Below are 21005 nucleotides of genomic sequence, written 5' to 3'. Positions count from 1 at the left end.
AAAGTGGCGTTTTATACCGAAGAGCATCTACTAGAGACCAACTTCTCTTGTATTAACTTATCCTTGTTAGGAAGTTTGTGTTGCGCATCCTGCTCTTTTGGCCGACAAGATGAGATAGATAGGTGGAACCACGTGTTTTCTCTGATTCCAGCAGCCATGATAAGTCATACAATCCACAGAATCGCCAGGATTAAAGTGAGAAATCTGGTTCCCCGTGATGGAAAGGAGGCCGAAATGGGCGTGGCAAGGTAACCTCTGCTGTCACCCATAATTACAATTGCATGCTGACTGCAGTTTCCCTGGGTTAAGATCATGACCTTGTCAGACCTTTGTCGACACGCCCACTTCTCTATTGCCCATTAAGACACGCACTGTAACTATAGTGCATATTATGGCGATATTATTGAGACCCCCAACTCGACTCAGTCAAGATCTGACATGCATGTGGCCATTTCTAGTGGCTATGTGAATCTAACCGATGGCGGCGTGGACTGGTGGTTGATGGCTGATTAGCCCATGGTGTGCCTCTCATTCTCCCTTCGATTCTGCCTTGGGGTGTGTTGGTCCCATTGATAGGCACACCATCCCTCCTTGCCTCAATCATACATGGATTAGCCATTAAAGGGAGGCTGCACCGGGCCTAGAATCTGTCAGGCGAAAATTCCACTTCTTTGGGCTTGTGCCTACTTATCCTCTCAAAGTTCGGTTTTCCGCCATCCGTGTTCGCCTCAGTCTACTGGTAGACGTAGGAGTCCACAACTAGGCGTATGATCCATACTTTTGTTTGTCCCATTTTACACAAAGGGGTTTGACACCCGCTGGTTGTTTCGTTGCGGCCCAATATAAAACGCAATCACATGATTGTACCCGACCTTTACCAGTGACCACTACTTCAAGATGATTTTACCACAACCAGACTTGACATAGAAGACACCTTGGAGTGACAGTATTATCGTCAACAATCCGCAAACTCCCCCCATGGATGTTCTGACTGATACAGGCACTGAGCTTGCACGGGAGTGGGCGAATCCGAGTGTAGCGGTGGCAATTGTACTAATGTTTGTTGGCGGAAATGTCATCCGAGAGGCGTTCGCTCAATCAACGGGCAAGCTGTTAACACCGGTCTGCTTCTCCTTCGGCTGGGTTGCCTACGCGCTTTCTAGCCTCAAGGATACATTCGGCGAGGGCAGACTGTTATCACTCACCGACTACCCCGTCAAGGTGTTTAATCTGGACTCTGGATATTACCGTGTTAATAAGAACTGGCTGATCGGCCGCATTTTGAGGGACCACGAAGAGTCAATGTCCAAGAACGACTTGTTTAATGACAGTGCAATTCGTATCGCAATCTTCGAGGCCATGCCCGTCAATCAGAGAGGGACGCTGTCCTTCCAGTACAACACGCGACACCTCCTGGGGGGCGTTGTCATGGTAGCTCAACTTGTAATTGCAGCGATTCCAACTATCCGGACGCAGGGAAACGAGTGGGGGATTCTTGCGATCACGGGATTCGGCACGTTTTTAAGCCTCGTGATGGGCTCATTGCCCCAATGGTGGGCTGAAAAGATGCCGAGCAACCAGTCTTCGAAAAAAGTCTTCGCTCTTACTGGTGGAAATGGATCGCGAGACATTATGATCATTAAGGGGGAAGGACGTTGTCTCGATCTTGAGGAACTTGCTACAATGGGTTCCCCTAGAACTACGAGAATCTGGTCAAAATTGAAAGCCATGTCTGTCCCTCGATCGGATCAAAGAGGCAGAGATGCAAAGACGTTTTTGGGCCGCCCTATTGGCTTCCTGATAACTCAGTGCGTGTGCATATTGGAAGCTGTCGGCTGGTTTCTAATACTAACATCGCTTGCTGGGATTCGGAGCCACACATGGTGTCTCATTGTTATTGGGACGATGGGCTGGGTACACAATGTCATGCTTGCGGATCTTACTCGCGAGCCGAAAAGCCGCAACTTGCCTCTGAAGTTATTAGATACCATCTCAACATACAAAACTATGGATGGATTAATGGACCTGGAGGTGACACATGCAGGGTGCGGTGAAGCCTTATTGCCCGAATTTTTCCCAGGAAGGTTGCGTCCAGACGAGGAAGAATGGTGGAGGGAGAAGGAAAGAAGGTCAGAAACGAAATATGACAGGACACGGTTCGCTAATCGTCGTCGGAGACTCTGCCCAAGATCGATGCTTCCCAGCTATAACCTTCATGCAACTGCGGCCGATCCAACAGTCCCAAATACTCCGCCAGAAGAGAGTTCTCTATGGATAGAACAGCAGTCTCCGAAACTGCCAGCTTGGGATTGATCAATTCCATTTTAAATTTTACGGAAGCCTGATGTACTCGTAAAATGGGGAAATTTTGCTTCTTCCCTTTTCATTCGTTTTGCTTCCCTTCCCTCCTTCCTCCCTTCCTCCTCTTTTTCTTTTTCAATACAGCTGTCTTACATAGAATTTGTTGTCTCTATATGTCACAATACTGAAGTAGTGTAGGCACAGGGATTAGTGGGAGCATGGGATAAGGGCCGGATGAGTCAGCAAGGGGGCTAGGCGTTCAGGATTGATCTTTCTGGGACATAATATAGATACTACCTAAGTCGTAGACACACTTGCTGGAAACATTGCATGTGATATGTTGGGTACTCAATACTACTCTAATTCACTCGGGGAGTGCACAGCCAAAGAAGCTTAGGTAGATCCAAGCTAATATTCGAGTGCCACTTGTACGGAGGTTGGGGCTGTGAATATCCATCACCTTTAGTCCTGGAGGCTTCCATACTAACACTTCAACATTTACATGCAAAATGTTTATAGCCAGGTTCAAGATTGGGGTCTAGAACTAGGTAGGCGGAGGCGACTATTTATGCGGAGACTGCATATAGGTAGCTGCGGATCGTTTCAGACCTAGGTAGGTGTGTTATTAATAGCTCAAGGCACACTTCCTTCCTCTTTTATATATAATAATCAAGTACTTTTCCATAGAGGGGTTAGATTTCTGGCTTTAAAGTAATTGACCGATATTATGAACGGCCGCCCATCTTCGGGAAAAAAAAAATGTCTTCACCAGACTTGACCTATTGGCCTCTTCCCAACCCTACCTCAATCCGCATCCTTGTTCTTGCACCCGGTAAACCAGGTGACAGCGATCTCTCCTTCAGTTTTTTAATCTCAGATCTGGACTTCGATCACAAGGCGTTTCCAGGTTCTACTCCAACCCTAGTTGAAAATACGTTCGTAAATGGCGAGAATGGTTCGGGGTTTCCGAAAAACATTGACATGGGCGCCGACTCTACGCCTCAGCAGCCCCGATGCCATCCTTTCCAGCCATACGAAGCGCTCTCCTATGTTTGGGGTGACCTTCATGATCAAATCTGGGTCGGTGGCGATAATGCAATCCCTATAACTAAAAACCTCTATTCGCTGCTGCGCTCGCTCCGGTTACCGCACAAAGGGCGCAGCTTATGGGTTGACGCCCTTTGCATCAACCAGAGTGACCACGAAGAGAAGAAAGTGCAGTTAGCTCTCATGAAGCGAGTCTATCAGCAAGCGGAAAAGGTCATCGCCTACTTACCTTTGTCGGTCCAGGATCAGAAAAGTTTGAACCTGCTAGTCCCTCAGATCTTGCGAGCGGCAACCCTTTATAGGGAGCATCAAGCTTCGAAACAAAGTGCGGGATCCGACCAAGCGCGAGATGGCGGACCGTTAAACTCGACATCTCATTTAGAGACAAAGACGATCATTAGGAACGCGAATGAACCTATGAGCGCAACCATGCTGAGGGCTTTTGGTGGAAGTCAGCCGTTTCTCGAAAGTTTTGGACTACCACGAGAGGACAGTCCTCTTTGGGATTCTTGGCGACATGTATTCGCATTGCCGTACTTCAGGCGCATGTGGATCTGGCAAGAACTGTTACTGGGCAACAATCTCCATTTCTGGTTTGGCAATGCAGAGGCGGCTGCGGAGCCGCTCATGATAGCACACCATTTCCTAGATGAGTACAGTGCCACCATGAACATGAGTTATAATGCCGCGTGGTGTGCCTCGGAAGAGGATAACCAGGACGCTCTTCAGAGCAGACTAGTAGGGTCTGCAAACGCAACCAAGATGTTCCGCGATAGAATACTGAGAAGATATGGTGGTGATGGCGTGTCCCAGCCTAGACTGATTGAGAAGCTGGCGTCAGTCGGGACTTTCGAAGCTGCGGATCCCCGAGACAAGATTTATGCACTGCTTGGCTTGACATCCGACGGCGCGTCGTTCACTCAGCATGTCAGTTATGCACCCTGGGACTCAAAGGAGCAGATTTTGATCAGGTTCGCCAAGTTATTCATTGAGAGAAATGAAGGTGTTGAAGTGCTTTTGCAAGCTGGCTTTCGCGACCACGAGCCCGAATGGGCTTCCTGGGTTCCTGTAAGAATAGATTATCCGCCTGCTATTCTCATGATGTTTCTCTCTTATGAGCAAAAACTAACGCTTCAAAGCATTGGGACAACCTCGAACGACCTGTTGCCCTAGACGCAGCTCGGGGGCGGGGCAGAACTTTCACGCTTATTCAGGTGGATGAAAAGAGCACAGCTCTCAATATTTCTGGAATTATTCTGGATGAAATCAGCGTGGTCAACAGCAGCGTCCTCGAAACACTTGAAGTGACTGAAAATGGTGTCGACATGCAACGTTTTAACAAGGTTTTTGTCAGAGGACTGTCGATGGTGTTTAATAGTCTTACACCCAGAGACCCCGAAGAAGTTTTCGAGCAGCTTTTTCACGTCCTCGCGCAGCCAAAAACAAAGCAGGAGAGACCAGGGAAACAAGACGAGGGGTCTGAGACTTCCACGGCCCCCAGCCAACAGGAGACGCTATCATCTGATGATAAGGCAAATGAAGCGGTTGGGCGAGAAACCGAGGCCTTACGTATTGGTTTCCGCGAATACCTCCGCTACGTGCAAACCTTGCCGTCTCAGATCAAGGCGGTGTCAAACTCCAAGGAAGATGTAACACAATTAATGAACACGAAATCACCCGCCGAGTTTCACAAGTTCCATAAGGAAGCCGTTAAGAATCTTCATCATCGTCGTTTGTGTATTACAAAGGGCGAGTTAATAATCATGTCACCGAAGCGAGCTGAAGTTGAAGACAAGGTAGTGTTGTTTGAAGGATGTGATATCCCTTTCGTACTACGTCCTGTTAGAGATACGTCAGGGGAGATGATTGGTGTAGAGGAGGCGAAAGATGGAAAAATAACATGCAGGTTGATAGGACCTGCCTTTTTACATTTCCCTGCAAGGAAGGGGTCTCCGTCCGGAGAATCCCGCCTGAATATAAGGTTAGTATAACTATGAGTATGAGGTAAGTTCAATAGGTGTTTCTTAGAGCCAAAATTGGTTACTATCTTCAGTCATGAATATTTATATACATAGTAGTTTCAGAATTTATATCCATGTATGTTCCATTGTTTTCAAGAAACATATAACAAGCAACCCCAGAGTCAACTTCATTTCTACTCCTTGTGCATTATTTCCGGCCGCCCATGAGCTGTGTGATGTTCTGCCCATGGATACACTTTAGGAGCGTCGAGCAAGAGCCTTCTGGGTCCTTAGTGCAATCGTTGGCAGTCTTGATTGATAGGTCGTCATTATCCTTTGGATTGGTACCGAGGCAAGCTAAAAACACAATATGTAGGGAAAAGATAGGCAAATATATGTTACCAGCCACTCTACTTCATAATTAATACAGCCGCTAAGGAGAAGCGGGCTCGTGGCGAAGGGGGAAAGGGCATAATGTAGGTAATTAAGGGACAGAAAAAAAGGGAAAAATTGAAAGAAAGAAAGAAAGGCCCGCTCTTTACCTAAGCACACAGCTCTCGCTGTGGAAACCCTATACAGCGTAAGACAAAACAACTGCTCCCAAACACAGAAGAAAATAGAGGATGGATCCCCGCGACTTGAAATTTCGGCCTAGAGTATATTAATCAGCGTTCTCCTCTGCCAAGGACAGCAGGCTCCAAGGCATGACAGAGAAACAGACACAATCGGTGGTCACGCGTCCACCCTCCTCCACCACGAACAAGAACCTTGATGGCCCTTCCCACCCAACTCTCCCAGGCACACGCCAATCATCGTCAATCCGGTTGCGCTGGTGCGGCCGCTTCCGTAGATAGAATGGGACCCCCCATCTGATCTAGATCACTTCAGTATGAGCTAAGATGTCGTGATTCCCGACGAGGAAGACGCGGTGGCTCCCCTATCCACACGTCGAACGCCCATGTGCATAAAACCCCCCCGTGGCCAAGAAGGCAGTCGCTATTTCTTACCTTACCCTCCCGTCAGCCCTAATCTATGGGGTACGGGGCGGGATCGTGGTTTCTTAGGTAAGGATGGAGCCTCATTTTGACGACATCTCATGAATGACCTGCCGCCCATCCTGTAACCAGTCTGTTTTTTTCAACAATACTTATTTCCCCCCTCTAGCTTATGTTGCTGCCTAGAACGACTCATTGTGGCCTATTTATCGCTGCTTATTCTTGAGCGTTTTTCGGCTTGGATAGTATACTCTGACACAAGTTTTTCAGATTTCTCGCACTTGGTCACTTCGGAAGCATTGTCTCTGCAAGCCCATCAAAGCCCACGGTGCCACACTCAAGCCTGGGCAGATTGGTGCTTGTTCATATACGGGTAGTCGTCCTTCGACTCCGGCGTGGCTACATTTGATCACATAGGTTCGGAAAGTACGAAGAATATGCCCTAGATGTGATGGGGTTGGATGAGTTTTCATTGAACTATCTACCACCAGTATAAGCCGAAACATATGAAGTCTATTGCCCCGTCCTGTTTCATTTATTTATTTATTTTTACTTTTTCATTTGCATCATCACGTCGTTCCCGCCTCTTATCCACTCGATAGACTAGAGGATTAGTGAGGGGGCATGTGGTCGAAGGCCTATGCCAGTCATGGTTAGCAAGCTTCGGTTAGGATGAACAGTGGAAGGTTGTCAGGCGATGCTACTCACGTTCTCGAGCTTCTCGGTCATGAAAGGAAGCTTGCTGACACACCAGATCTCGGCAGCCTGTTATCGTCATTGGTTAGCTAAGTTAAAGCGATTCAACCTTCATATCAGATGTGCTTACAGGCTTGAGGGCCCGCTTGTCCTCGACCGAGAGGGTACCGGCCTTGAGGGCGATGATCGGGGGAGCCGCTTCAGGGTCGTGGTAGATGGGGGAGCCGCAGTCACCGCAGAAGACACGGTGGACGGGCTTGCCGGAGGAACCGGTACCAGCGTAGCTCTTGGTGGGGCCAGATATGTTCAGCTTGTCCTTGAGGACGACGGCGACGAGAGCTGTAGGGTCAATTGGTCAGTCGACACGATTTGTGTGTGCGGTATTCATTGCCAGGGTGCGGCCTCGACATACAGTAGGTGGAACCAGTCTGGCGCTGGCAGTCGTCACAGTGGTCGTAGGCGACGTTCAAGGGGTCCATGTCGACGGTGTACTTGACAGCGCCGCAAAGGCAGTGACCTGAGAGACCCATTTTGGATGATGTGGAAGAATGATCTGGCTTGAAGTGGTGTTGTTTGAGCGTGAGGAATAAGAGAGAGAAGAGTCGGCGGCTACGAGAGAGGGGTCTCCCCTCGTCTTAAGTACTGGCTCCCGGAGACGGGGCGTCAACTGAAGGATTCATCCACGTATAGCAGCATTCTGACCTAATGCATACTACTGTGCGTGCCATGGGAGGAGAGTCCTATCATATCAGTTCCACCAGAGAGCTGCCCGAGTACGGCGAACAGTCGTCTTTCCCCCTCCTGCTCCTCTTCTTCTCCCTCTCACGCCTCTCAACATGGTACACAGTACCACTGTAGGGGCTTGAGAGGGGACAAAGACAAAGGAAAAAGGGACCGGCCTAGGTAGGTAGTGCAGTGGAAGGTGTCTGACATGCAGAGCAGATCCCACCAAGCGGCGTCAGCATAGTAACTTCACCAACGTGCGGTGTGCAGTCAGCAAGGGCTCCCGTCCACCACATGCGAGTACATGCCAGCCGGGGAAGGTCTGGGAGGTGGGTGTGTTACTGTATGTAGCTCCACGAAAATGGGTCAGGGACAGCAGAGCTGCCGAATCTTGGGCTCGCGCGACGCGGGGCTTTCATGATTTCGATTCCATGGTGGGGTAAGATGCTCTGATTGTTATGTGATTGTTATGCGCGCTGTTACGTCAGTGTGAGGACAAGGGGTCGGCTAAAGGCTACCTATAGTAAAGCTAACTTAACTAGCAAGAATAGGCAGGATGAATAAGCCTACTACTGTACTTACTCCCTCGAACAACGATTTGTATTCCTCTCATCCATCGACATCTCAGATCCACAAGACAGACGCGTACGGATGGATGTGCCCCTCGTTGCCCCTCTCGCTCGTTCCAAATCGCAGATGACACGCCTGAAACATGTGTACCGTGTACGAAGTAAGGTTGGACAAGAGTCTACCTAGTCCAGTGTTATCGTGGTACATCCCGTAAGACTAGATAGAAACACGCTATCGTTACTGTTAGGTATGTTTGCTGCTGTAGCCTCGAGCAGTAATTTGTCACGGTTCTTATCCAATGAGCCTCGGCCGTCCAGCAAGCCCCCGCGGTTCAGCATTGATCGGAGGCGCGAGTGGATTTGAGGCGTACCACCAGGGGTTCATTTGCTTGGTCCCGCGTCCCAGGACCGGATTTGGAATTGGCAATGATTCGGGAACTAAGGGATGCTGTGCGTTAGCATGCAAGTCAATCCGAGTCAATCACAAGCTCCGCTCCCCTCTCCCTCGCATACTTAACAATGCAGCGCACTTTCATGGTAGGCACCTACTCGATACTTGCATATCATAGATGTATCTATTGGCAGTGCTCGTGGGGACTGGCGTCTCTCGAGACATCGCCAAGCCGACAGCCGCAGGCAAGGTCGCCAGCTAGATATCACATTCCTATTCAAGTGAATGCAGTGTATATCTTTCAATCCATGTATGAAGAACCGCTTCCCATCGTTCCAATAGCCGGATTTACGGACTCTCTAGCTCCGGTGGTTTATAACCTGGGTAATACGACTCAACTCCCCCGATGGATGGAAGATTCAGCGTCTCGTACGAGGAATACATGTCTCATCGGTAAACACGAAACAGGATCCCGAGCTTTCATTAGTTTCTGAAATAGAAGCATCTACTCATGCAGACTACCGAAAGCTCCGGGATGATGCTAGGTACTGTAAATTCCCCGGGCGGTATATCAAATAATAAGCGCTCCGTATATAGCGCTTATCATGCACTGGGCTGGCTCTGCCGAATGGCCGGGCGTTTGAGATACTCAAATACCTGCCTAGGTGTTGAGACAACCAACAGCCTCGTTATCTCTCACCGACTGCCCAATGCATGTGCAGTTCGAAATAGGTACAGTAACTGGAACCGATACAAGATAACAAAACCTGTACGGAATGTTCATTTCCTCCAGCGCTTGCCTTGAGATCCCAAACGATGTTGTCAAAGCATATTGGAAATCCGGTCAAGCAGTAGGCTAAGTGCAGGCATTTTACCAGAGAACGACTATGCTAATTGATGAAGATCAATAGGCGAGGGAAGCTCTAGGCACCATCGTCGATTTAGACACCGAATCACATATATCTTCCTCGAGTATCTATCCTACTGGGTTCCAAACGAGACCTTGCAAACCAGCACATGCCCAATAGTTCACAATGCACATCTGAACAATTGATTATGAACAGCAGTTCCATCGTTCCAGGCAATCTCTTTGAACTCTGCTATAACAGTGTAATAGCCAAATCGCAGATGGCTTGCTCTTGCCAATAGAGACAGTGGTCCCAACAAAGACCAACAACCGAGCCTAAGGAAGTTGTGTTCTATCCACGGCCTGAACTATAGAAGTCAGCACCTCCCATTTACTTCTTGAACTCAGACAGCGGAATCCGGTTTCCTTCAAATGGCGGCCGGTTTCAATTGACGGGTGACACAATCAAATACGGCCGTAGGATTCGAGATACATGAGTAAGCCAGATATCACCAGAATTCCATCAAATGAAAACGAAGTATCATGTTAAGAGTTTCCTGGGTCATTTATCCACCATGCCGTGGGCTAGGCCCCTGTAATTCATCTTCGAAAGATACGATGATGACCGTGTTAAGACCACCAATTGAACTGGCCAAAGATGTTGAAAGATTCAACCTGCGCGAAGCCAGCTAGCTAGGTAGCAGCTTACCTCTGAAATATTACCGCACAAATGAGATTGTCACCATACCGAAGGGGTTGGCGTGATAAAATATGAAATATAAGCTTATATCGGAATAGTGACTTTTTGTTGTTTTACGATGAAGCCATCGTGTTAACGACAAATTATCAGCTTGTTGCTGTGTTGTAGGAGGAAACGGTAGAAATGGTTGATCCAAGCCACGAAACCAGCCTCACTTTGAACGTAGGGCTTAGGTAGAGATATGTAAGCACCCGACGAACTGCTGGACACGATGCTAGGGACATGATTTAATCTAATTTTATCTCGAATTACCTAATCAATATAAACTCCGTCCCTCCGTTCTATGAATCCGCGATATACCGGTATCATGCATTGTGTAGGACTTCTGCCCAAGACTTCCAAGGTTGGAAGAGAGGAGACATCTCACGCCTTCAGCCCAATACCATCACCCTTGTTTGACGCTAAGCCACAATTTTCTCCCCGCTACGCCACGCTGGGGCCGCCGATTGAGTCAGCGCTGGCCGCGTGAACCCACACCTACGCCATCCCGATTCCTTGACATTCTACGGCGAAGATAATAAAGCTGGCAACAAGGCGATTCAAGGCGTCATTCTTCCCTTCCCAACATCAATTCCACCAACACAACACTCGCCGTCGATCCCTTCCGTATTTGCGGCTGTCCAACGACTCACCAATCTACTGAAATATCCTTTTGCTTGTGTCTAATACAAGTTACATTCGATCAGACCCATTTCAAACCCCGCCAAACCGTCAAGATGTCAGACTGGGACGCCGTCACCAAGATTGGAAGCAAGACGCGAGGCGGCGGCGCTTCGCAGAGGGAGACTGTTGTACGAGGAAACGCCGCTCTCAATGCTGCGAAGCGTAGCGGTGGTTCCATCGCAACAGAGAAGAAGTACTCAACAGGCAACCAGGTAAGTTGATGTCCTCATTCACTCTGCTAGCAACCCCACACGTGAGCGGCTTCGCCGTCATCATCATCATCACTATCCTGTGTACCGGTATCTCCAGACTACGGATGTCTCTACGCCAGGATGCAGAGTCTTTACAAATACACATGTGCATTTCCAGTCATACCTGGCTTCGTCTTGTTTGGCTGTCGGCAAATCCTAAGACCGTTTTCGGACTTAGTACTTGATGCTGGCTTCCCGTCGCCACCTCACCGCCAAGATCAAAACAGCCTTTCCATCATCAGCATTCGCCCGTCCCTTCGCCCGTCCCTTCGCCCGTCCCCAAGTTGACCCTAATATCATATTACGAATAAAGAAATGCTAACATAATTGATTTTCAAGATTGGCAAAGGTCCCGAAGGCCAGCACTTGACGAAAGTCGACCGCAGCGACGACATCATCAAGCCCAACACAGTGGGCAAGGTTGTCGGCGACGCAATCAGCGCAGCGCGGCAAAAGATGGAGCCGAAGATGACACAGAAGGATCTCGCCACACGCTGCAACACAACGGCCGGCGTGGTCGGCGAATTCGAGCGGGGTAGCGCTGTCCCCGACCAGAAGGTGTTGTCCGCCATGGAGCGCGTGCTCAACGTCAAGTTACGTGGCCAGGGGATCGGCGAGCCCAAGTTCAAGGGGAAGGCGAAATAAGAGATGTATAACCATCATTCATCTTAGCGCAACAAAGTGAAAATCAAAACAACATATGGAGGATCACATGAGTCAGGCGTCTTTGCAGCGCCAGCTCACGTGGTTCAATCATGTATGATGAGTCATGCAGAAGGGGAGGAAAAAAGCAACCAACCCCTTCCACAATGCACTCTGATGCCTTTTGAACCGAAAAGAAAAACCATGCAGGATACATCGCGGTTGATATTGGTCTTTTGGGAAATCAGAACGAAGCCCTAAATAACTCTGAATGCGAGGCGTATATGGTATTTTGCTTATTATCCCAAATTCACACCTTTGGAAAAGAAAGGGTGGTTAACACAGGATTATTGTCTATCTTACGATATTACCTATCCTACCTACCTACCTTACCTACCGGTTTATACTATAGAGAAGGAATAGAGAGAATTCATCAGCATATATCAATCACTATTAGATTGCGCTGCTTCGTTGTTTCAACTTGAAATCTATCTTCTTGCCTTGACTTAGCTATCTTATATGCGTATTATCTAGCCAATATGGGGATTGGCATAACTATTCTTCGCCTACCTAGGTGTGATATTGTTCTCATCTATTGTGTCTTCACAAGATAATGGAAATTTGATAAGGCTCGCTATCAAGCTGTCAACTTCATCCATCAGTCTTTTACAGCTATCAAGTCAATACCCATGGGAAATGCCGAAGGAACTCTTTGACATCAATCATCACATTGTCGCCTAAGTCTTCACAATCACTGGAACGCCGAGGTCTGTTCAACTGCCTTTGGCTAACGATGCTCGCTTCATTCGACTGATCGCGATCCATTATACACAACGTTTAAGCCACTAAGTAAAGTGGCTGGAAATCAGTTCGAGTGAGTGCTGTAGCCAGCTAGAAATGAAGGTGAAGAAGGGAAGGTACCTGCCTAGGTAGACAACCAGACACTGCGAACTTGATCGTGTGCGTCTCCTAGGTAGGTACACCGTGGACGTACCTTCCAAGATACCTTGTCACCCTCATCTGCCATTCTCCATCTATTTTCAATCTCAACCTCAATCCCAGTCTCAGTCTCAGCTTCAACACTAACACCAACACCAACACCAGCATTATGGCCATGCCAACTCCAACCCCAGCAGCAGATGCAAAAGTGGCCGACCTCACCAACGCCAATGGAGGTACGCTGAGAAGAAGAGAATCACTGACTATCAAGAACAGGACGCTGCTATTCGTCCAGAGTAGAATTAGAAACTTCGCGAGTTTCCTAATACATGGATCACCGATCCAGAAGGTTCTGAGCAGGCAAAGCGCAGCATGTTCGAGAATTATGAAGCCCTCGACGAGACTTACAGCCGCCAATGGAATCACGCCGCGCTTCGGTCTGCGGACCGATGAAGAAGGTAAGCAAAGAGTCCACGCAATCCAAAGGCCAGATAAGTCGGATCAAGACAAGGAGTTTGCGGCCAAAGAGCACGTTCATATAATTACTCAGGATTCTTCGGGGTTAGAGACCTACCATCTCGTTCCCCTACGTGAGGTCACCCTAGATATGGTCCTCGAAGCGGATTGGTCGAAGACAAACTGGTCTCAAATTTGTTAATGTCAGAAATCCTAGCCACACGACCGAAATTCCATTTGACGATGATATGATCCAGGAACTTGAAAATGGATGATAACCGATATACCTCTTGGCTGCTCTGGAAGCGCGACAAGCTACCAACGACATACCTGATACAGACGAAAGCGTACTATAAACGTGTCCTCTTAATAGTTTCCGCAATACTTTCGGGAGAAACCCTTCAGGAGCAGCAGGCCCATGTCTCCGATCACCCCTCGTACATGGCGATATTTTCACTACGACGTTCAACAATGGTATCTACCTACCTACCTACTTACCTATGACTAGTCGAAAAGCCTCGTGTAACCTGTCTCCTTCCTTCTGTTTAGGTCAAGGCGAAAGCCTCTTACCATAGCTCTTCTGGCTAAGGTGAAAGCCTTGTAAAAGTCATCTCTCTTCTGACGAGAGTCGCCTCTTCTAGCGAAAGCCACCAGGGCTACTGGTACTATCGAACCTTTTAAGGGGAGACGGGTGGGTTCGATTCCCTTCAGCTCTAATATATTATCCTTGTTAATACTATTTCTGCGAACGTATTTACGTTCCAGGGGTGAGAGTTTGGTGAGTAAACTGGACAGCCCACTCAAAAGCCAGGATCGCCTAACTCATGATTCTATGAAAAACCAACATAACGCATCCTAGTCGAAGTGGTAAACTATAAGGTAGATGACCTATTTTGGTCAATGACCACGATGCGTTGACATGATTCAATGATTTTAGACGTGAGAGCCTCTGCTCTGGACGAGGACCGGTGAATCCATGACTCACTCTGGCTGGAAAGCTTGATTTCATCTGTCTGCCCTGGAATATAACGTCAACGGATCCGAGCTGGATGAAGGGAAGGGCTATGAAGGAAGGTAAGAAATAGAGGTGATTGGCTTGAACAGCTCGGTTTTGGTGCGTGAGAGAGGTACATAGATAAAAACAATAACGCGTAGAAAGAAGATACCGGTACCAGGTTTTACCCACTACTGTACCCTCTCTGCAATTTCACCAGCCGCCCTTTTTGAGTCCTTATAGTGTAATTATATTACGAAATAAAAACATCGAATGCGAGACCCGAATCCTTAGAAATCAGCAAAGCATTGAAATTTCCTATTCTAACACGAGTATTCTCGCGGAATTTGGAGTTGATGTGGAAGTGAACCAAGCCACAAGGACCCAACCCGATTTAAACCCAAAGCTGAAAACTCAATTAAGTGATGCCAACACAACACAAAAGCTTCGACAACCGAACCATGTCTCCATGCAAAACCAGCAATGCAGGATGATAAAAAAAAGGGGGGGATATTTCCCACATGCAGCAGAATGCCATGCAACGCCATGCAATGATTCCAACCAGGCATGAACTTAATGCTGTCCCTCGAACGCCGTATAGAAAGCCTGATGATAGCAAGACAGAACACCATTTGAAAATGCTCATTGATCCCCGCCTCCTCTCCCCTTCATTTCTCAGTTCCCCTCGTCGTCATCATTAATCTAACCTAGACCATATTCTCCTCATCCAATAAGTAAGTAATTTCACTCTCGTCCCAGAATATCCTGCACCCGTCTCGCGACCTCGGGTTTGCCAAGCTGGCACGAGACCTCGACGACGACGTTCTCGCGGCCCGCGAGCGTGACGACGCGAATCCACTCCGGGGCGACCTCGCTCGCGAGCAGGCGGACGCAGGCAGCGCCTTCTGGCTTCGAGATGCCCATGCGGAACGAATCTTTGAGTTTCTCGAGGAGTGCCGCCATCGTGAAGCTGATGCGGCCGCCCATGCCGCCTTCGCTGGACGCCCGGCTGAGCATGCCGATGAGAGCCGAGACTTCCTCGACTCGCTGCAGCGCGCCGCGACGCTCGAGCTGCGCGGGCGAGAGGCCTGCAGGCATTGCCGACTTCTGCAGGGACTTTAGGCGGATTCGGTCGAGGAGGCTCATCTTGGTCCCGTCGACATTTCGCATCGTGGTATCTGCAGGGGACGGTTTCGGGGCGATTTTCTCCTGCTTCTTGGCTGCGATGCCGTGCTTGAGGTCTTCAAGGCGTTGCTGTCCCTTCAGGAGTAATGGTGAGGCCTTGGCTAGGGACTCGCAGAGTGTCACGGGGGCCTTGGGAAGGGTGGGAAGAAAGGCCGATGCGCTGTTTTCGTTTCCATTGGCGAGGAATGTAGTCCAGAGAGCTGTGATATTTGTGCGGAAGAGTGTGTTTAACTTGTCCTCGCTCAATGGCCCGAAATTGCGGGATTGGTTGATTTCGATGCAGATTTTGCCACGTCCGTAGTTGGAGAGGGTGAAGGGGCTGCTACTCAGTGATGATGAGGAGCTGCCCAGTATGCCCAGACAAACTCGAATGTCCGCATCTGTCACTTTCTTCTTGCCCCAGGCCCGGGCAATGTTAGGACATAGGATGCGCAGGTCGGCCGGTACGTTGGAGCCATTGTGCGCATAATGCAGAGATAACGTCTTCAAAAACGCGGTGTGTAAGTCTATGAGGCTGATGACCTCTTCGGGAAGTTTGCTCGATTTGGCAGGGTTCGTGTCCGACTCGATATCAGAGCCTGCGACCGAAGTATCCGCGGTGACGGGGGACGAAAACCGAGAGGGTGATGACTCTAGGCGTAGTTTCTTGAATAGGACTCCAGTATCGACGGTAGATGCATCGGAGTCTGAGACGCTGGGGCTTCGCACTCGCTTTCGTGGCGTGGGCTCGGGACGTGCCTTCTTGGGAGGACGGCCGCGGCCACGCTTCACCGGCTGAACTGGAGTTGTCGCTGTGCTCGACGAAGCAATCTTTCTGGTTGAGGAAGTAATGACATTCTTGGGACTCTCATCGGCGGAACTCTCGTCTTCAATGGAAACAATGACCTTGCGTTTTCGGGAAGCGGGTGTAATGGCCTCAAGCTTGACGTCTTTCCTGGGGGTCGAAGGAGTGAGTTCCTTCTTGATAGAGGCATTGCCGCTAGTCTTGGAGACACGGGCGAAACTGCTGATGCCGGATGAAGCGTGTTGTTGAATAGTCTTTCCCTTGGAGCCGGGGGCTGCTTTCCGCTGCTGCTTGACGGCAGGCATCGTGACTGCACAAATGACAAGGGCGGAATGCGTATGAAAGAGGGAGTTGCACTGATGCAGACACACGTATCCAGGCAAGACCAATCGATTAAGACGCAATTACTACACACAATCCTAAGCAATGTAGAACAATTAACGGCAAGACATGGAAATGACGACGACGATTATGGTGGATGACGGGGAAGTCAGAGCTTTGATTGCTTGTTGAGAAAAACACGCGGGATAGAGCAAGCTACCAGTGATAAGGGAGAGGCTAAGCAAGGGGAGCACAAGCTCCAAGGTCGCGACAGGGGCGCGTCATAACGCGCGACACCCCACACAAAACACGCGACTTGGGAAATATCGGGCGCGTAAAGCACCTCGGGATCCCTGCCTGGCGCCAAAACGACCCCATTCTCGCCATGGAACGGACTGAATGGCCCATTGGATATTGGATACATGTGGGGGGTGCGCGTTTCGCCAAGACACGCTTTTCTACTTCAAGACTTCCCGCTTCGTTTCCTCAACGACCACGAGTAAAAAAAAAAATCCACCCAACTCTGGAACACTATGACCTACAGTATCTTTAACTAGAGCTTCAAATGAGGTCCATGATGAAGCCGACGGTTCTGCTTTCGAGAGCATCCGTGCACAGTCCCTCTGGCTGTCATTGGCTGGGAGAACAGTGTAGGACCCGCTCTCCCGACACTGATTCGCTGTTGCGAAAAATGTCTTGATGGTATCGTCCATGCATTGTCTTTTTAGCAACCTCTTCCCTAGAAACCACTGGCCATCCCTTAGCTGGTGCCTCCCGCTTTCAGAATTGTGAGTCTGTTCAGTAAGGTTAATTTGAACTCTTAATTCACACCTACCTGCTTTCTTCAATATATGGCGCATCACCGCCATTTTGTCATCTGATTTTGGCTATCATTCTTTTCATCACACGTGCTATCAATATTGCTACCAGCGGTGGTGATCAATAGTATCAAGGAATCAAATCCATATAATTTCTTATTACTGGTACCGGAGGGGCCCATTGCTGTAATAGTACACTGCATTAACTGAACAAAACAGGATTTCGGTGAATGATTGCCAACTCGATTCACTTCTCCGCCCATTTCTAGGCTTAGGTGTCCCGTACATAGGTCTCTTGTCCGGCAAACGGCCCATGCGGATAAGCGCGTCAACTAAGCCACACCTTTATTCATTAGGGTGTATGAAAAATCCATCGCAAGGTCAAACAATAGTACAAAGGATGAGTTGGTTATACTCATCGCGGAAAAAGAATAACCCTCAAGGTTCAAGCCTCTAGCTCAAACAACCATCAATGCATTGCCATGTCCCTCGGCTTTTGTGTACACCCGAATGTATCCCTTTCCCGTGCGCAGTGCCTTTAACTCCTGATATGATGAGAAAAGAGAGGAAGAAAATATGTCGCTCGCTACCAATACAAGTTACACGCAGAAGAGTCAACACCCATAGGCCGGTGGTGTACAGGCCGGGAGTTCTCTGTTGCCCTTAGTGAATGCCACGATCAGCGACGCAGGCCGTGTTGCCAATGATCGGGATGAAAGCTGACGGGGCTCGGTGGCGGTGGTGCCGGAACGTCCCAGTCGCGCTCTTGGATGGTGCGGACGGGAGTTGTAGGCTTGCTGGCCTTGGATTCGAGTGAAGCATTCAAGCTGGCGAACAGTTCTGATGAGCCCGCAATGCGTGCGCCCTTTCTTGGAGGGGTGACAGGAATTGGCGCGACAATTTCGCTAGGCATTTTGATGAAGGCTGTATGTGATCTACGAAGGGGAACAGAGTCAGAACGACTTGAGGAGAGTCTGATAAGGTGCTTGGGAGGGTTTACCGTGAAGGAAATTGTCCGCGCTGTGAAGAGTACGAGGTCGACAAATGGTGATGAGGATGAAGGCTTATTTGTGAGCCTTTCAGACTGTATGGCCTCGAAGGGTTGGGCTAATCGATATGGCGATGATGACGATAACGGTGTGGTTCAACGGCGGTCTAGCCGAGTGTGAATGTCTATGTCTGTGTGCCGAAGAGGGAGATAGAAAGAGAGCGAGAGAGAGAGATAGAGAGAGATGTGGGAAGAGAGGATGAAAATATGGGAAGAAAACACGAAGGGAGGGATGGTCGAAGGAAGGTGGTTGAATTAATAAGTAGGTAGGTAGGTATCAAAGATTTGTGCGAGGTTTGGATGTACCTCTCAGGCCACGGTAGTTGAGTCTGACGCCGCTTGCGTTGGGTTGCAGCTTTGCTCTCTGGTGGAAAGAGCGGTGGATGTGCGTCTTGTCTCCTTGTCTGGCTGCTGCCGGTAGGTATGTATGTAAGGTACTATGTAGGTAGGGATCTGGCCACTACCTGAGGTATTGGGGATTGTAGACAAGCAGGTAAATAACTACACATATAGGTAGGTACTTGTTTGTCTGTCTGTCGGTCTGCCTGTCGGTCTGTGTGCGGGCTGTTTTATATCCAAATAGCAGATGTAGCCGTGGAGGCAGGAGGCAAGAGGCGGGAATGTTTGTGACCCTCTACCTAGTTTAGTTTCTGATTTCTAGTTTGTGGTTTGCCTGTGTCTGTGTCTGGCGTGTGTCTGGTCTGTGACTGGCTGGGTCTGGGTGTGTGTGGTGTGTGCGCGGACGGATGTGTTCAACAATAGGTGGATGGAACCAGCTTGCTTAGTGGGCGTGTAAGTCACTTTCGGGACCTGGTACAAACAATGGCCCCCCGCGATTCTGGGATCCCAGATCTGGGTGTAGTTTGGGGTACGAGTACGTGGAACTGCAGCTAGCTGCAATTACGACGCTACAAATCCAAGTATGATATGCTGGCTGGCTGCTGCGCAACGAAGACAAAGGGCTGACTGGGCTTGGCCTTCGGAGGTTTGTGAGATGTCGTCTATTCCACGGACTACCTAGGTAGGCACTCCAACTTGGCAAGTATATTAGGCAGGTTGCGTAGATAGATGAATACCGAGTTATGTGGTTCTCTGACGAAGTCCAGTCCGGGAGAGAGACTGGGCGAGATGAGATGAGAAAAAAAAATTATTAGAAATTGGAATAACTAGAATACAACAAAATAAACTGTCGGATTCCGAAAGCAGGAGTATACAATGCTTGGTTACGAGTTCTTTTTTCGTGACAAGGCTCGCCTCGCTTAGGCAGGTGAGTGATGAATCAATCCAGGACAGTTTGCTTTGCTGTTGGACTCGGCAAGTCGGTTGGTTATGCAGAAAAGTCACTCGATGAGAATCAGGTAGAAGGGGTGAGCTAGTCACGGAAGTGAAGAGAAAAAGATTCATTCCAGACAGCAGGTAGGGCAGCAGGGAATGTTGGGTACATTTATTAATGAGACCCGAAAAAGAGGTATGGGAGTCTGTCAAAAGATTACATGTCGTGCCAACAAGGTCAGTGGCAGTACCTGAGGCAGGTATCCAGGCATTATCCAGGGCCGAAATTACGGGAAGAGAAATAAAAAAAAAATACCATATTTAGTCAATGCCTAGTAGTACATGAGGTATACAATATAAGCCAACTACTTAAATATCTAGTAGGTATGTATTATAACACACGAATATCCCCCTGCTCGTAACATAGGCGCTCATATAGGTACTATTTACAGCTACCTACCTACCTAGCTACTTAAGTACCTAGGTAGATAGCATGCTATGCCCTGGATACCTAGGGAGGGTTGGTAGGTAACCATAACAGGCACATTTTTTATGCCTCGGTACCATCTTAGAAGGTAGATGGTGTAAATAGCCTCCCATGTAGGCTAGTGCAGCGTGTTAGCTTCAGAGTGTGTCCGAGGGTACCTACCTACTGTCCACATAGTGTACAACGTAGTGTAGAGGGAGCTAACGTGATACCGGAGTCGACAGGTACACAAAGGAAACCTATCAGTTAAAGCAGTTGGAGCTGTACCGAACAGAGTAATGACGACTAGTAACTACTCTTGTGTTAGGGGATAAAATCGATTACTTAAAGTACTGAGTACATGCATCTCAGCCAGTTGCCCCCATTTTACCCCCATTAGCCCCGGATCCCCCCCGGTCCCCCAGAAATGGAAATGGGCAAAAAAGGGACACCCACACATCTGGAGAAAACCTGGGGTGTTTCTTTTGGCTGGACATGATTGACTACAACAAATAGTTTGAAATAAGACATGTCCGGGGAATCACCATGATATGTGTATGGTGCAACAAGTCTGAGTCCGTCTGAGACGTCGCACACGCTCTCGAGGTACTTTCATTCGCGTAATTCACTCGGACGCGACCCCGCGAGACGGCATCTCGGTCACACTTCTACGACCCATGGAAGCTCTCGAAATCCGCACACAAGTATCACTAAGCGCTCTGAACAGTACGAGTCCTGCCCGCCACAGATACGTCTCGAAGGAATGGGGAATCCTGATAAGCAGGCTATCTGCATACGTGCCGTCAGAGTAAAGGACCGCGAGGCTTACTGCGTTTTTTACGAGTCACACACGTAGACAAGCACTGACAGCACACG

General features: G+C 48.9%; 6 protein-coding genes across 6 annotated transcripts; 3 read left to right on the top strand and 3 right to left on the bottom strand.

The window, feature by feature from the left end:
* The first annotated feature begins 675 nt into the window (after positions 1-675).
* F5B22DRAFT_584534 (uncharacterized protein) lies at positions 676-2804 on the top strand. The gene has a single exon (XM_047973433.1). The coding sequence runs from the start codon at positions 979-981 to the stop codon at positions 2311-2313; it is 1335 nt and encodes a 444-aa protein (XP_047836691.1). The 5' UTR covers positions 676-978; the 3' UTR covers positions 2314-2804.
* A 142-nt stretch (positions 2805-2946) lies between these two features.
* F5B22DRAFT_30418 (HET-domain-containing protein) lies at positions 2947-5436 on the top strand. Its single transcript, XM_047970557.1, has 2 exons — positions 2947-4416; positions 4488-5436. Exons 1-2 carry the CDS (start codon positions 3061-3063, stop codon positions 5337-5339), a joined length of 2208 nt encoding a protein of 735 aa, XP_047836690.1. The 5' UTR covers positions 2947-3060; the 3' UTR covers positions 5340-5436.
* Positions 5437-6915: 1479 nt separating this feature from the next.
* Positions 6916-7530, bottom strand: F5B22DRAFT_641269 (glutathione-dependent formaldehyde-activating enzyme; the record flags this gene model as incomplete). Its single annotated transcript, XM_047977968.1, has 4 exons — positions 6916-6942; positions 7013-7069; positions 7131-7339; positions 7413-7530. The coding sequence occupies 4 exons, from the start codon at positions 7528-7530 to the stop codon at positions 6916-6918; spliced, it is 411 nt and encodes a 136-aa protein (XP_047836689.1).
* A 2747-nt stretch (positions 7531-10277) lies between these two features.
* Positions 10278-11990, top strand: F5B22DRAFT_30331 (multi protein-bridging factor 1). Its single transcript, XM_047970549.1, has 2 exons — positions 10278-11165; positions 11544-11990. Exons 1-2 carry the CDS (start codon positions 11007-11009, stop codon positions 11847-11849), a joined length of 465 nt encoding a protein of 154 aa, XP_047836688.1. The 5' UTR covers positions 10278-11006; the 3' UTR covers positions 11850-11990.
* A 2968-nt stretch (positions 11991-14958) lies between these two features.
* F5B22DRAFT_30292 (uncharacterized protein) lies at positions 14959-16636 on the bottom strand. The gene has a single exon (XM_047970545.1). It carries the CDS (start codon positions 16507-16509, stop codon positions 14980-14982), a length of 1530 nt encoding a protein of 509 aa, XP_047836687.1. The 5' UTR covers positions 16510-16636; the 3' UTR covers positions 14959-14979.
* Positions 16637-17957: 1321 nt separating this feature from the next.
* On the bottom strand, positions 17958-18256 carry F5B22DRAFT_641265 (uncharacterized protein; the record flags this gene model as incomplete). The annotated part of the gene is made up of 2 exons (XM_047977967.1): positions 17958-18005; positions 18068-18256. The coding sequence occupies 2 exons, from the start codon at positions 18254-18256 to the stop codon at positions 17958-17960; spliced, it is 237 nt and encodes a 78-aa protein (XP_047836686.1).
* Positions 18257-21005: the final 2749 nt, after the last annotated feature.

Source organism: Xylaria bambusicola (genome assembly GCF_022495145.1).
Source record: "Xylaria bambusicola strain CBS 139988 unplaced genomic scaffold F5B22scaffold_1, whole genome shotgun sequence".
Lineage (NCBI taxonomy): Eukaryota > Fungi > Ascomycota > Sordariomycetes > Xylariales > Xylariaceae > Xylaria > Xylaria bambusicola.
This window is presented reverse-complemented; position numbering and strand designations above follow the sequence as displayed.